We start from the raw sequence: 14850 nt of genomic DNA, 5'->3' as shown, positions 1-14850 counted from the left end.
TTGTTATTGTAATTGGCTATTATCCAATGGATGCTGGAATGGATGGATGGATAGATAGATGGATTTACACACTAAGATATAGTAAAACACACACATACATAAATGCCAATATACCATTCCACTCTGATGCCATCCACACAAATGCACACAAATGCACACACTCTCCTTACACTTTAGCTGCAGTAGAATTTGAATCTTTTAGCCTGGCATGGTAATGCTCCAGTCGTTGGTGCACATAAATGCAAGTGGCCAGCAAAGCAGGCAGGTTCTTCAGGGGTGCAGAGGATGGAACCTCCAGGGCCCTGTCTTGCAAACGGCCCACCATGGCAAACGCTGCCCTGCCACACGCCTCCACAAAGCTTGATCGCACCTCCAGGAGAGAGTTGTCCCTGCAGGCTGCAGCCAAGGGTAGTAAAGCATCCAGCTCAGTCATGATTGCTCCACAGAACTGAGGGGAGAGAGAATGCAAAGACAGGACAAGATGATCTCAATAACAGAGGCAAAATCTGTCAGTAAGAGGAAAAACAGAAAAAAACATCAGAAAGAGACCTCATTAGATATAAATAATGGAACATTTGCGAAGAGACATCAGAATGACAAGGATTCAAGATGTGAGTATTACACATGCATTTTTCTCTAACATTGTGCAAGCTGAAAAGCAAACAGCGCAAATGTAGAATACAGATGTCTAAAGACATGCCCTCCACATAAACGTTGCTGCTGAACACGCATAATTGGTATCAGGTCAAATAAAACCTTTGCTTCTGAGGATACATCAGCACTTGTCTAATTTTATAACAGCATGCATCATGTTAACCACATTCAAACAGAAATGTCACAGAACATACAGTAGGAAGAAGTCAGACGTGCTGAGAGGAAAGAAAAAGAAAAGGTCAGGCAAAGGTGAGAGTGAGAGAGGGGGAGGGAGAGAGAGCTGTTTCAGCAATGTAAAAGACCTACAGCTTATTCTACAAACTGCCAGAGCAACAAGCAAGACTTATCTCATTTATCCACATTTGTCCTGGAGAAAGGCCTATAGGGACAGGGCTGCCTACACCTTTCCCTCTCCAGGGGCTGGGAGACGGGCTGATCAAGGGGCTTTAAAATAGTTGAGTGTGTGTGTTTGCTGAGGCACAGATAAGCAGTCTGGGTATTTGCTGGTATTTAGTTAAAGCTGAAATCTTGTTTTTAATGTTTTTAATTATTCTAATGATAGCATTGTGTCAATTAGCATGGTTGAGTATAATGGTACCTCATTCTTCTTCTAGAGAAACAAGTTCACAAACATGGCACTAGACTAGCTTTAGTTTGAAGTTGTTGGAAGTTGATGACAGGAAACATTAAGGGATGTGTGTGTTAGGATGGTGTGGTGCTAGCTGCCAACTCGTGCACAAAATAAATACATAGCATGCATATACTGTAGTGTAATAGTTTAATATGTATTCTGCAGACAGACACGGTGTACCTATTAATGCAGAGAACAAGATGCACACCAAGACACACGCACGCACACTTTGACACCACTGCCTCTACTACCTCATGTGCTTCCTATTGACATCACATTGAGAACAGTGAAAGATGATCAGGCAAGTGCCAAGGAGTCACATATGTGTGTGAGTTCAACTCCAAATTTATACACCTATACATGTGAGTTATGACTCAGGCAGATTCTTAAAAAGCCTTAAAACAAAGCATATTTCCCATATCCCCTGGAGCTACCAAGTCAGGTCACAGTGAGGGGACAAATCACCATAACTCAGAAAACTCTATGCCAGTTTAATCAATCAATCAGTCATAGCATGTATTACTTGCTTCTAGAGTCACACACTCTATTACTCAACTTATTGTAGAGGAAGACTGTGAAGTTCGACATTCTGTCAGATCAGGGCTCCAGTGTGTGTACACAATTGACAATCACACAATCTCTTTACACAATTTTCTCCTTAAAAGCTTCCAGTGAGGTTGAAAGGCCTGGGAACAATGGCCGTTTGGACAATTAAGTCAATATCTGACTGCATGTAGTCATTAGGAGCTTAGCTTTGAAAGAGAGAAAGCAGAGGCAGACACAACACTCAGCATCACCAGGGTGATGGAGAGGCCCCGGAGAAGCATCTCACACAAATACAGTATTGGCACGAACGCAAACACACACATACTGAGCAGACAGTCATCCTCACATGCACACTCACACAAAATAAACCACACACATGCTTTCACATTGAAGTCAGACTGAAACCTTAACTAGCTAAGATCAAAGCCTGGAATCCCACCAGGACTATTGCAGCAAGGTGAAATAGACTGTATAAAGTTTTTAAGTGCTGTACTGTGTTTGTGTGTGCAGAATTTGGAGTAGACAGACAAGTGGAGAAGTGAACATGCAGGTGAGGGCTTCAGTGAAGTCTGAATACAGAAAAGGCATTTCTGTTGCTGTAATAGAGAGCTAGCTAGGTTAAAAAAACCCACCCAGACAAGGAAAGCTCAATCCCAGGTTCTGACAGGAGGCAAAGTTCCAACTGTTGAACGAAGGGCATTTGGCATTCAGCACACAACTGACTGCCAATAAAAAAAAGTACACTATCTAAAGTACTCTGATGGATGAACAGTGTTATCACACCCTGCATATGTATGGTAATACAGACAGTGAAGTTGGTTCACATGAAAAAAAGTGAGGATTGAGGTAGGAACGTGAATATAAATGTGTGAAATATTGATCCATCATAATGCCTTTGAACCGGCCATATTTCATGCTTATGTTTTGTATAGTAATTTGCTCTCTGCTCAAATACTAGGGCATGTGTTAAAAAAGGACAGCAGGGGAAAAAATATATATATATATATAATATCTAACGGTCTCGTCTTGGATGTCTGTCTGGCTCTGTGTTATTGAATGCAAATGCATGCATGTATAACCTTTGGGTTGAAAGGCTCTCATCTTTGAAGCGTTGACCTACACATAAATATGTTGTACAAGTCCTGAGCACAGACAAATTCTGACTCTCGTTAGCAATGAGACTCACAAATACTGTCAGTGTAAAAGGGCTAGAGGAGAGGGGGACGAGGAGAAAAGAGGAGAGGTGAGGCAGTAATGATACGAGTCTGTGCAGTGCAAAGGAGAGTATAGCAGTGGCGTTTGACGGGGATGGAAGAATTTGAGTTGGAGAAAGTTTCAGGGAATTTCAGGAGGAAAAGTTGTTCAGCAATAGTAAATTAGGTAAGACAATGAAGAGAAGAGAAAGAAAAAATAACATAGTGAGATTTTAAATGGAAGTAAGCAGTCCAGCACCAAACATTGGAGAACCTTTATAGAGTTTGACCCTAAGCCTGGTCTCACATCAGACACTGGTCTTCCTCCTGAGAAAAGTCAATCTCTGGTGTCTACTTCACCTCTCCCTGCCATTTCCCAGGCCCTCTCTTCTCATCCCTTCTCTCGCACTATCCCTTCTTTATCCTGCTCTCTACCCTAGCCTCTTTGCCTTTGTGATACATCCCTCTATCATCTGTATACCCTTTACTTTCCCCTATTCAACACCTTTCTCTACACACCATATATCCCTCTTAATATCACCCACACTGGTTCATGGTTTACCCCTGTCTATTTTGTCTTTAGAGTCCTCTCCTCAAGTAATACTGATGACTCTTCCCAAGGCCCTTCCTGATCCAGGGTGTCAACTGTGTCAGGCCCAAATCACTTGGGCTCTATATTATAGAAGGTGCTTTCCGCTGGGGCTACAAAAAACATTAATCTCCCTGGGTCTGGGTGATGTGTGTACACCTGCATTGTTCAGCCAGGTAGTAATAAAGGAGGATGAACAGGACAGGGACAAAGGTGCATATGGCAAAACATGCTCATGCATAGGGTCAGGAGTGACAAGTTGGGGTTTTAGGTTAATTGTACACATAATTAACCTATGTATTAGACCTGTGTGTGTGTGTGTGTGTGTGTGTGTGTGTGTGTGTGTGTGTGTGTGTGTGTGTGTGTGTGTGTTTTCAGTTAGTGGGAGCAAGAGGTGTTAGGTGTCCAACAGGTGAGTTTTGCAGATGAAGTAAAATGTGACAAATTGTGTGTAGAAGAGAAACAGTGGCTGATTGTGTTTCCATTCAGCATTTGTTGGTACAGAGTGTTACAAATGGATTAACATGTGAATAACATGTGAAACACACACACACACAGAACCTCTATATCAGGGACAGACAAACAGGGGATTTCCAAAATTGATGCAATATTCAGAATTGAAATTGTAGTCTGTTTATGCCTTTTTCTTTTTTCAAATTTCATTTGGAACTTTTAGTCTTAAAGAGAGACTGATATAAAGAGGACGTAAACAATGGAAGATATTTTGACTTGACGTTTGCTTGCAAGCATGAGTCCTTGCACTGTATTAGCAGTAATTCTTTGAGAAATCTTTTTTTTAATTAAATATTGTAAGGCACAAATAAGAAATAATTTATGTTCTATCAAAATGAACCATTTTCTCCAACATATAATGCTTTTCTGAACATGTGGGGATAACCATTTTGTATTAAGACCTATGGAGCACTTCAATTTTAGTTGCACTGTTGCAGGGCATTGAAGGGATGTAAACCTCCTCGCAAGTTTTCACAGGATTTTGTAACATATAACATTGGGAATTATCTACTATCTGTGGGCACTGTGAAAAGAACTGCTTAAAGCACAATTTCATTTCAATTGTTGCACATGGTCACAGGGTAATTCATTGATAAAAACGTGAGAGAAATGTAGGGTTTGAGGCATGAAATTTAATGCTGTAAAATAATGTGGAAGAGGTGTCCTAATTAAGTAAGCTCCACTCCATACCATGAAGAAAAGAATATGAATAATATAGTCCTCTAATTACTCATTTAAACAGATTATTCAAAGTAACACCTTAGTCTAATTACTGGTCAAAATGAGATTATCAATGTGCACATGAACACAACTTAATAAAGCTTCAAAGTTCTAACTTATTGTTAACTGACTGAAATGGCTAATTTCAGACTTATATTACCTCTGATCAGGAAGGGAGAAATGAAAATGAAGGCAAGCTAATGCACTTTCCTGATAGCAAAAATATAATAATGACTAAATCCTGTGATCCAGAGAAACAGTTGGATGTGTGGACTACTGTCTTTGGAACTGACTTTGTAGGTTAACAAGCTTGCAAACCCTTGCTAACAAGAAATATGTGGCTTTCTTTCTAGGGAGCAACTTTTAAGACACTGTTACCAGATTGCTTAGCCCAATCACATTTTTTACCTTATAAATTACAGGCATATTACATTCAAGAGTTTGATTTAAAATCTACATTTTGATGGTTTATCAGTATTTTTGAAAACCTGTCCATCAATCTAGAAGCAATAGCACGTTCCAATACCGTGTTTTTTATTTTGGTAGCGAGATCACCACTTTGTTTACATTAGGATTGCAGACTGTGCCTTTGAGGGGAAAGCTGAAAGAGAGGTCAGACATGTTGTCCTCTTTTGTTTTTTTGTATAACTTGCAAGATGATCCTGTTTGCAGGATACTTACCGTGAAGCCATCAGACAGACGTGGTGGATGTTGACCCACATGTCAATAATTTGCCTCCTGTTTTGCCCCTTGTCTAAAGTGCATTTCTCTGTTTGTGACTCACCATGACGACATTCTGGCTCATTTCCTTCTCATTAACATACCTATAGTATACTTATATAAGGAATCTTACATAAAAGAGTGAAGACGCCACTGATTAGAAACAATGGATACACTTTAAATATCGGAAAGTGCTTCTGGCCTGTCCTGAATCAATCGTGTTCATATTATTTATTATTAGAAATACTTAGATATTAGTAGGGAAATCATTAATACCATTTCATTGTCAGAAACTGAACCTCAGGCAACTAATACAGACAAACCAATTGTCAGTCTATCCTACCCTAAATCAGGGAGTACCTTGGCTATCATTTTGGGAGTCTCTCTCTCTGGGTAGGTATAGAAGGAATCTTCTCTGAGATGTGTGCTGCTGGCAGTGATGGCAGTGTGTCCAGTAGTGCAGCTCAAGGTGAGGGAGGTGTGTCCTGAAGAATGTAAGGCCTCTTCCTGCTGTAGACTCTTGGCACAAACATCATCCAGCACCACTTTAACACAATGTGCCATGTGAGGGACCAGCCCTCTAAATGCTGACCTCCACTCAAACTCCAAAACCTGTGCCTGCAAAATAGGAGATGAGCCAACAGCCAATTAATTTCTGAATGCTGAAGGGACTATTTCACCTGTTGTACTTCACTGCTGCAAAGGCAAATTGTCTCTTTGTAATTATAGAAAAAGATAATAAGCCTGAATGACACTGAATAGTTGTAATAGAATAGAAATTTCCTCACAAGGTCTTACAAAGGAACACAAGTCTCACCTCTGGCGTGTGGGGAAGTGTTTCTGCTGTGGATTTCTTGCGATCCGTTGTCATGTTTGAATCTTCTCTACTCTTTTTCAAGATTCCTAAATGACCAACACATTTTTTTAATGTAAACATCATGTAATACATCTAAAAAATACATTAAACAGTAACTGTGCCTGGTCAAGCTCTCAAAACTATGTTATGTGGTGGGAGTCTGTAGCATCTTTCACATCTATGCATTATTTAGCATTAATATTTCCATATCACTCATAATATACTGTATCATATTATGTGACATGAAAGCAACTGTATATAACTCAGAGCCAGATATGGCTCACATTGGTCCCATCCTTCCCCTACTAGCCAAAATGAGACACAGTGACCAGAGCATAACTGTACATGTTTCAGAGGGAGCAGAAAAAGGCAGTAAATGCTAATGGCAATGGCTTTACGAGTCTAAATTTGGGGCTTTGATTTGATTTGAACCCAGATAGCTTCAACCATATACAGGGTAATTCCATGAGGGGAGATTGTCTGGATGTGCGGGGAGACGGGGGAGTGTACAAGATGTTGGGTTGGGTTGCAATTAAAAACCGTGAACATCAAGGCCACAGTTTCCTAATCAGAAGGCGAAGAGTGAGACCCCAGGCAAGGCAATTTAGCCGAACAAGACCACATGGAATTGAAGAAGGAGGAAGCAGCAAGCGCATCACTTTTTGACCTTTAAGCCCATCTGATGAATTTCTGGTAATTAAGCCATTTGATTGCCTGGAATTAATGATTTGGATAACTGCCCTTTAAAGGCTGTTTACCTCTCTGTAAATTGAGCCTTTCTGCAAGTCTTGTTTTTGTAAATGTAACCTTTATGGAAATTACTCCATGCACCAAAAGCTTTCATTTAACATCTCTGCAGCGGCAGTTCAAAGGGGAGAGAGGAAAATGATACTAAAGGCTTATATAACACCCAAGATAATTCCCTACTAAAATAAAAAAAATTCAGAAACAACTCAGACTTCCCGCTAGAACACACAACAATGTGTGCATGTGATATGTGGGGGTGTAAATGGACTGTTTATGCCAGGAGGAGTGGCACACATGCAGGGCTATAGCCAGAGTTTTAGAAATACTGAGGTACAAGTCCCCCCACTGTAACCCCACCACACTCACAGAAAAAAGTCTGTATTTTTCTAATTATTTTGATTATTCACATTTTATTTATTCATTATAACTCCCTGCTTGATGGTTTAAATGCTGCTTCAGAACCTTCTCCACACTGTCAGGCAAAAGCTCTTGTATATAAACACTGAATATATTTTAATATTTGTTGGCCTAAAAATAGGATATTTGATCTCAAGAATATTGAATCATTCATTAAACTATCTGCCATGTGTAATTTTTAAATTGTAAAATGTAAAATGCACCGTAGGTTACTAAGACTAAGACTTCCCAGAAAAAGTAAAGCAAGCATGACCTCAGTTATCTCAGAGTTAGATTTCATGTTTAATATGTATACATGTGTGTATTTTGGGGGGGATGGAGTCATACCTTTTACACAGGGAGTCTCTCCTGTACAATCAGTGAAGGTCAAATTAGTGACAAGCTCCCTCACAATCCTCTCAAACCCCAGCAGGGTGCAGGCCAGCTGGGTTAACGCCCTCAGCTGGTGGGAGGTCAAACTGAAGCTCCTATTTTTCATGGGAAGCTCCATTGGCGCTGTGAAGGGGGAGAAAAAAGAATGTGAAAGATTAAAAATGACACAGCCAGTGCATTTGATTGTGATTGTATGACTGACAGAGAGAAAGAGGAGTGAGAGTTGCACTACAGTTTACAGTTCAGTAAAGGAATAAACAATTTCATGAAAATAGGTTTTCAACCCAACCTCCCAGCCTGCATGCACTCATCAGAAAACACCCCCCTTCTCAAGTCTTGCCTTGCATGGCACCTCTTATAAATATCGACCCATTCATGTTTTCCCAATACACAGTATAAACAAAGAGACAGTGAAAAAATATGCAAAACTTCGCTCCCCGAGAAGTCACACATGCACATCCTTCTCTCCCGGCACAAAACTTTTCTCCCCCTAACCCGCCGATGACCCCCTCGGCAAATATGGATTTCCCATTTTGGAGGCTGCCAAAGCCATCACCCGGGGGATGTTCCGCATTAAGCTGGAGAATGGGCGGCTGGGAGATGCGTTGCCATACTCCCAGACACATGCACAAATACTTTTGTGTGTCCGCTTAAATGAGCTCCTCCACTGCAAAGGCATTTGGGAATGGATGAGCTCAGTATTAGCCTTGACTCTGAAAGCACAGAGATGACTGAGTGTTGAGAAGGCAAGGAAGAAGAGGGGGGCCCTTTTCCAATAATTGTAACATTATTGCCTCTGGATCCTAATGTAATTTTGCTATATTGTTAAACAAAATCTGACAATATGACAACACACTGTCCACAAAGATGTCTGGTTTAATCATGCATGAGGTTTGACTGTGTGTGTGTAGGCATGTGTGTATGTTTACATGAGTTTATGAGTGAGAGTTGATGAGGTTTTGTGTTCTTGTGTCATTTGTGCACATATGTGTTTATGTGCATGTAATGCAGGTCTTTATGAATAACTTGATTTGTAGAAGACACTTTCACACACATTTGCACATGTCAGTCTTGCAGGATAATTGCCACGCTGCAACCAGAGTCTGTGGTCACCATGGAATATATTCTGACCTCAAGTTTGTTTGTGTTTGCAAGTTTAAGTGTATACATGTATTTATGTGCAATTGTGTGTGCATGTGTGTATGAAATCACATGAGAATATCTGTGTAATTATTCGGTGTGTGTTTGACTGTGTGTGCATGCATTTGTGTGTATGTGTAATTAAGCTACATGGGTCCACAGCTCAGCAGCTCCTCTGTAATGGGGTCCAGTGGGAGTCTAGAGACACTACCTCGTATTGCGTGTGTACATGTGTGACCTTGCTGACACCCACGCGCCAGCCACGTTCTCCAGCTTGCACATTCACACATGCACCAACAATCATGTTTATTTCTGTAGTCACCAGCAAATCAACAGAGCTTTCTGTGACTCAACGCAGGGGCAAACTAAAGCTGGCAACAACTCAAGAGTAAAAAATTTAAACTGGATGAGACAGGGACACATTAGAGAAAGTGCTGCTGGATTCTCTAAAAAGCTTTCACTACAAACCCACCCATCCTACCTTCTTCTTGCGCATTCATCTGAGCATAGCACCCATTAACCACCACTTCATCTGGAGCATCACCTTTTCCAGAGCATCATATCTGTCTACCTTGTAGTTTAGCAATGCTCTGCCTTCGCCTCTCATCGAGATCTGCTGCCCAGGTAATATAGGTATTTATAGTTGTCTCCCTAGCCAAATAGCCCTATAGCCATAGCAGTCTAGTACACAGCCATCTAAACCTCATTATACCTTTGTCACAACAGTGAGGCCAAATGGAGGCTCTCATAGCCGGTTGATGGAGAGGGTGTGCTTAAAAGCACCCAGGTGTGTCATATAGCATAGTGCATAGCATGTCTCACAGAATACAATGCGGAACAGCACTAGTAGGCAGAAGAGTTCAACCAAAGGTCAGTGCACTCAGAATCAATAAGGGAGGACTGGTGCTAAAATCAAAAATGATATGTTTATATAAGAGCTCCTTCATATGACATTATAGTGTGAGGATGTTCTTATAAACAAAAAGAAAATCAATGGTTAGCCATATTACTGTGATAACCATAAAAGCAGTATGCATCTTATCAGAAGTGTCAAGCAATATGTCACTCAACCAAATCTGTGAAACAGAAAACAGTGTGTGGATGGTGTGGCTTTATATTTCATATGGAGCAGGAACATTGTAAAAAATGTCTAAAAATACCAAACTCTGCAAGTCTGCAGTGGCCAGTTTCAGTTTGTAGCTTTTAACAATGACAACAATGTAACACAAAAGGAAAAAAACAAACAGAGCAGGTATTTTTGGCGAGCCATCAGTCTTCTCCTTGTCTGTCTCTCCTGTGGGTTCCACCATCAGCTCCACAGTACACACTCTCTCTCTCTCTCTCTCGTACACACACACTGCTCTTGATTGGCAGTGAACAGAGAGAGAGGGGAGGGAGGAGTAGATCTAGGGGAAGAGATGGGGGTGGTGGTTAGGGATGAAAACGTGGGGAAGAGAGGGAGGGAAAGAGAGGGAGGGAAAGAGAGGGAGGGGCGGGATAAGGGAATTCCCTTAGCAGTTGTTATTGATTCCGGTGTTTACGGGCGAATAGTTTAGTGCCGTTTACAAAACAGAACAGATGCAGCCAGTGAGCAAAAAGGTAAACAATTGCTGTGTGGCGGGCTGCCAAATCCCCAGTCTGATGTATTAAACTCACGGTGAAGAGCATTTCCCCTTTGGCTGCACTTATTGCCACTTCATTTCCTCTTCGCTCACATACACACTCTCTCCTTCTTGCCATCTCTCCCCTTCTCTGTGTCTCTCTCTTTCTCTCTTGTCCCTTCGTTTATCTGACAGAGAAAAAAAAGGAGGAGAAGGGCATAGGGCGCTTTTTGCCGTCTGGCTATTTTCTGTCCTTCTCAGACCCAGGAGACCCAGTTCTTCCAAACAGAGCCATTAGTAGGGGGAATTGCATGTGTCTGACATGGCCGAAAACCAATTATTAGACACTTTCTACCAAATGATGCCCAAGTCTTTGGGGAGTGGGCAATCATGCAATAATTTAGCCACTGATTTAATTTCTCTCCAGCACAGCATCTCTCCCTCTCCCATCCTCTGTCCCTCATTTTCCTCTCTTTCTCTCATTCTGTCTCTCTGTAGTGTAAATCAGACCACCAGAGGGGTGGTCTGCCTCTCTCTTACCACACTACTTGACTGGCCTCCAGTCTTTCATCATGTGATCACAATATGTTAATATGTTACGAGCTTTCTGTGTTTGTGCAGATGCGTGTGTTGTACAACACCCTTTACAGGTGATTTGGGTTCATTATATCCAGAGAGACAAGGAAGGAGGCATTTCATAAGGCAATGCAATTTTAGCCCATGTTTTACATATAAAATGCAAAAAACAGAATTAGACAGATTAAAAAGTTTAAAAAAGTAATTTCTTTGTATCTCTGCTTTTGTTAACATCCTACAAACTGCATTTTGGACAAGTTGTAGTTGCTCAAGAGCTTGACATTGTCATGCTCATGATGATGATGATGATCAAAAAAGTATCAAAATCGAAGCAGAGGAACCAGAGATATCGTGTTTTTTATTCCATGCATTCTTCTTCCTTGTCAAAACCTGGCCCCTACATTGCCCATAATGCAACTAGACCACAGGCAATTCAATCAGAGATTCGGGTGTGTGCTAATATCGGCTAATGCAGCCTCAAGCCACTAGCCTCAAGCAGAGTTGAAGAGCGGGCTACAGAGGTCTGGTAATCCCATCCTCAACTCCACACACTCAGATTTTTTCATTTTCAAACTTCAGTAGTCTTCAGGCCCAACCGACATTGCCCCAAGTTAAGTCACTTGAGGCAATTTATCAGACTTTGCGCAGCTCCCTCTGGAGCCACTAAAGGCTTTATACAACTTTTTTCACATATGCAGTAGTACTCCTCAAGACCTGTAAACAGACTTTGATGTGTAAAATTGGTGCACTTGCCCTTTAAACAGAAGCACATGGACACTGGATGGAGAACGGGACCAAGTATTGACCCTTGTGGAACTCCACAAGGTATAGTAGTCTGGTTGGAAACAAAAGTTTAAACAAAATATTTCTTGTACTATAAATAGAAAACTACTTAAAGTAGATCACAAACTCAACAGTCTGAAATCAACAATTCAAATACACAACATCCATTAAAACAATTAAAAGTAAAACTGTGAAAGTAGTAGTGCTACAGGCAGAACAGCAGCAGTGAAAACAAAATGCCAAGGGAAAAATGGACATGACTCAACACAACTCTGTTGCAAGTTACTCCTGTAGTGACCACTATGTGCTTTTCTCAGCGTGCTGTCTGGGCTCCTCATTGAAACAGATGTTAACCAACATACCCAAGGACGTAAATATCTAAATGGCAATATATTGTGTATGTGTCTTTATGTGTATTTGTGCACCGCTTCATTCTTATTATGGGGCTTTGCTCTTGGGGTATAACACTATGGCTGCTGAGCACTTCTGTGTGTTTCTTTTTGTGCATGTGCTTTCTGTGTATCCGTGCCTTCTTGTGTGTTCATAGGGTGTCAAGCAGGGTCGTGTGGGTGCCTTGGGGTATGTCTGCGCATATATGTGTGTGTATGTGGGGAGGCTATGACCCACTGTGGACCGCCTGCTAGGCCCTGTGACAGCTGGGGTCCTCTTCGTCAGTTGCGGCCCACTGCTCACTCAGACAGTGTTATTATGGGAGGCCTCCTGCTGTGATTCACTCTGACACATGCACGCACACAAACCACAGAAGCCTTGGTCTCTCGTGGCCCTTTCCCTGGGTGCTGTCCAACCAGGCCACAGCAGGGGCCACCTGCCCTTCACAGAAGGGGAAAGTAGCAATATTTGATATCTCAATTAAGTTGCCTTACGAAGAAGGAGGTGTAGATGTGATGGGGATGTTTCTGGTGGTGACAGAGAAGCAGGGCTACTTTCCTCAGCTTTATGTTTGTTTTTCTGTCCTCCTCTGTGCCTCTTTGTTTCTGGCTCTCTTTGCGAATATTGAATATTGCAGTGACAGTGAGATAGGGGTTAAGATTTCTCTGGCTTCCTTCACGTACTTGAACCAAGTAGCCTGGATGAAGAACAGGGAGGAATGTATTGTCTTGATGGGAGCATTTCATTAAAACCCACTTGTTTAGTGCCCTTGTTTACATTATTGTTTTCAAGCCCTCGGCGAGTCACACTGACTCTTCATCACAAAGTGCTGGCTGCTCTCAATAAGCCAGTCATTTTTGTCTGTGCTTTCTCAATAGAAGATGCCAGGAAAATGTTCATATCCTTGAGCTTTTCAAGGGTGATAAACAAAAGCCACTGTGACCACTTGGAGGAAATAGGGAAAAAAATAAATGGCAAGCATAATACACATTCTCAAGGGCCATGAAACATATTCTCCTCTGTGATTTCATTGGAGCCATGATTTTGATAAAATGAACATTGATACACACTCACTCATAAACACAACCAGAGAGTAAAGACCCAGCTCTTCTCATTAAGATTAGTAAACAACCAGCTGCTCTGTTCGGTAACTTTCTTAAACAAGGCCTTCTCAACATCTATAAGGACAGGAAGAGAGCGGCATAAAAAAGCATCATCCATAAACCGGAAGCATCACACAAACAGCGGCAGCGGCAGGTGGCCGCCCACCCTGAGTCCAGTTCTCCTCAAGGTTTCTGCCTCTTAAAAGGAAGCTTTTCCTTGCCACTGTCACCAAGTGCTTGCTCATAGTGGGAATTGTTGGGTCTCTGTAAATAATATTATAAAGAGGATGATGGAGACCTGCTCTATAGGACAAGTGCAATGAGATAACTTCTGTTATGAATTGAAATTTAATTGAATTGAATTGAAACACACATGCTCACTGTACACAGACACACATAAACCCCCTTACCTAGCCCATAATTACACAGCAGCATGCGGGTGCACATCCCTGGCTGACAGTGTGTATCAACACAGGAAGAGATATGATCTAGTGAGGAGGTGCTCTTAATAAATATTAACAAACACCATTCCCAAGTAGCTTCAATCCCCACAAGCACCTCCAATGCCAGTCAGAGCCTCAGCCTAGCTATCTCGCGTCACTACAGAACCTCTCTCCCCGCTGAATAGGCTGCTGTGCTTTCTCTGAGAAAGAGTTTTTTGAGCCAGAAAGGACGAGGGGGGGGGGGTACTGGTGGGGTTGAATGTGCTTGCTATACATATTCTAACTCAATCCTTTTTTTAATCTATAGGGAGCTGCCTAAGTTGTTATATGGGGAAATTAGTGGATGTGGAATTCAAATCAGTGCTATCAGAATGGGGTTGTACAGTGTTTGAACAGAATTTCACAACCTCGCCTTCACCCCTGTGGTCGATTGTTAGGGAATAAATTGTATGTGTGTATTCAGAGAAGTTGGAATGAAAGCTTTTGATGTCCTACAAAAACACAGACCTCATACATAGACATACATACCCACCTACAAAGCCACTGGTGATCTCTTAGCATGGAAACATTCCAACTTTGTCTAAAGGTTGTGCAAATTCTCGTCTCTGATATTTGTATTAACAGGAGCAATAACTAGCTACATTGTTGAAAGAAAAAGTGTGTGATTGGCTCTATGGAGAAATTTGAATGCAACTTTTACTGTGGAAAATCATAATGTTAGATAATTGCTTCAAAGTATTAAAACTGTAACTGATGGCCATCAACCTTTATCCCTCCATAACGCTATAGAGCTAAGGGCACTGAAAATGTTAATTAGAGTATTTGCGTTTTTTTTTAACAAAATCCAGCATACATG

At 41.5% G+C, this 14850-nt stretch overlaps 1 protein-coding gene across 4 annotated transcripts in view; it reads right to left on the bottom strand.

Moving 5' to 3' along the window:
* The window catches only part of kiaa0825 (KIAA0825 ortholog), a 121540-nt gene that overhangs the window by 88226 nt on the left and 18464 nt on the right, over positions 1–14850 (bottom strand). For all 4 annotated transcript variants that reach the window (XM_044195256.1, XM_044195255.1, XM_044195252.1 and 1 more), the window contains exons 7-10: positions 7914–8081; positions 6384–6469; positions 5927–6184; positions 171–448 (exon numbers count right to left, since the gene is read on the bottom strand). In XM_044195256.1, coding sequence (XP_044051191.1) covers positions 171–448; positions 5927–6184; positions 6384–6469; positions 7914–8081 — 790 coding nt within the window. The remainder of the gene's footprint in view (positions 1–170; positions 449–5926; positions 6185–6383; positions 6470–7913; positions 8082–14850) is intronic.

Source organism: Siniperca chuatsi, linkage group LG5 (genome assembly GCF_020085105.1).
Source record: "Siniperca chuatsi isolate FFG_IHB_CAS linkage group LG5, ASM2008510v1, whole genome shotgun sequence".
Taxonomy (NCBI): domain Eukaryota; kingdom Metazoa; phylum Chordata; class Actinopteri; order Centrarchiformes; family Sinipercidae; genus Siniperca; species Siniperca chuatsi.
This window is presented reverse-complemented; position numbering and strand designations above follow the sequence as displayed.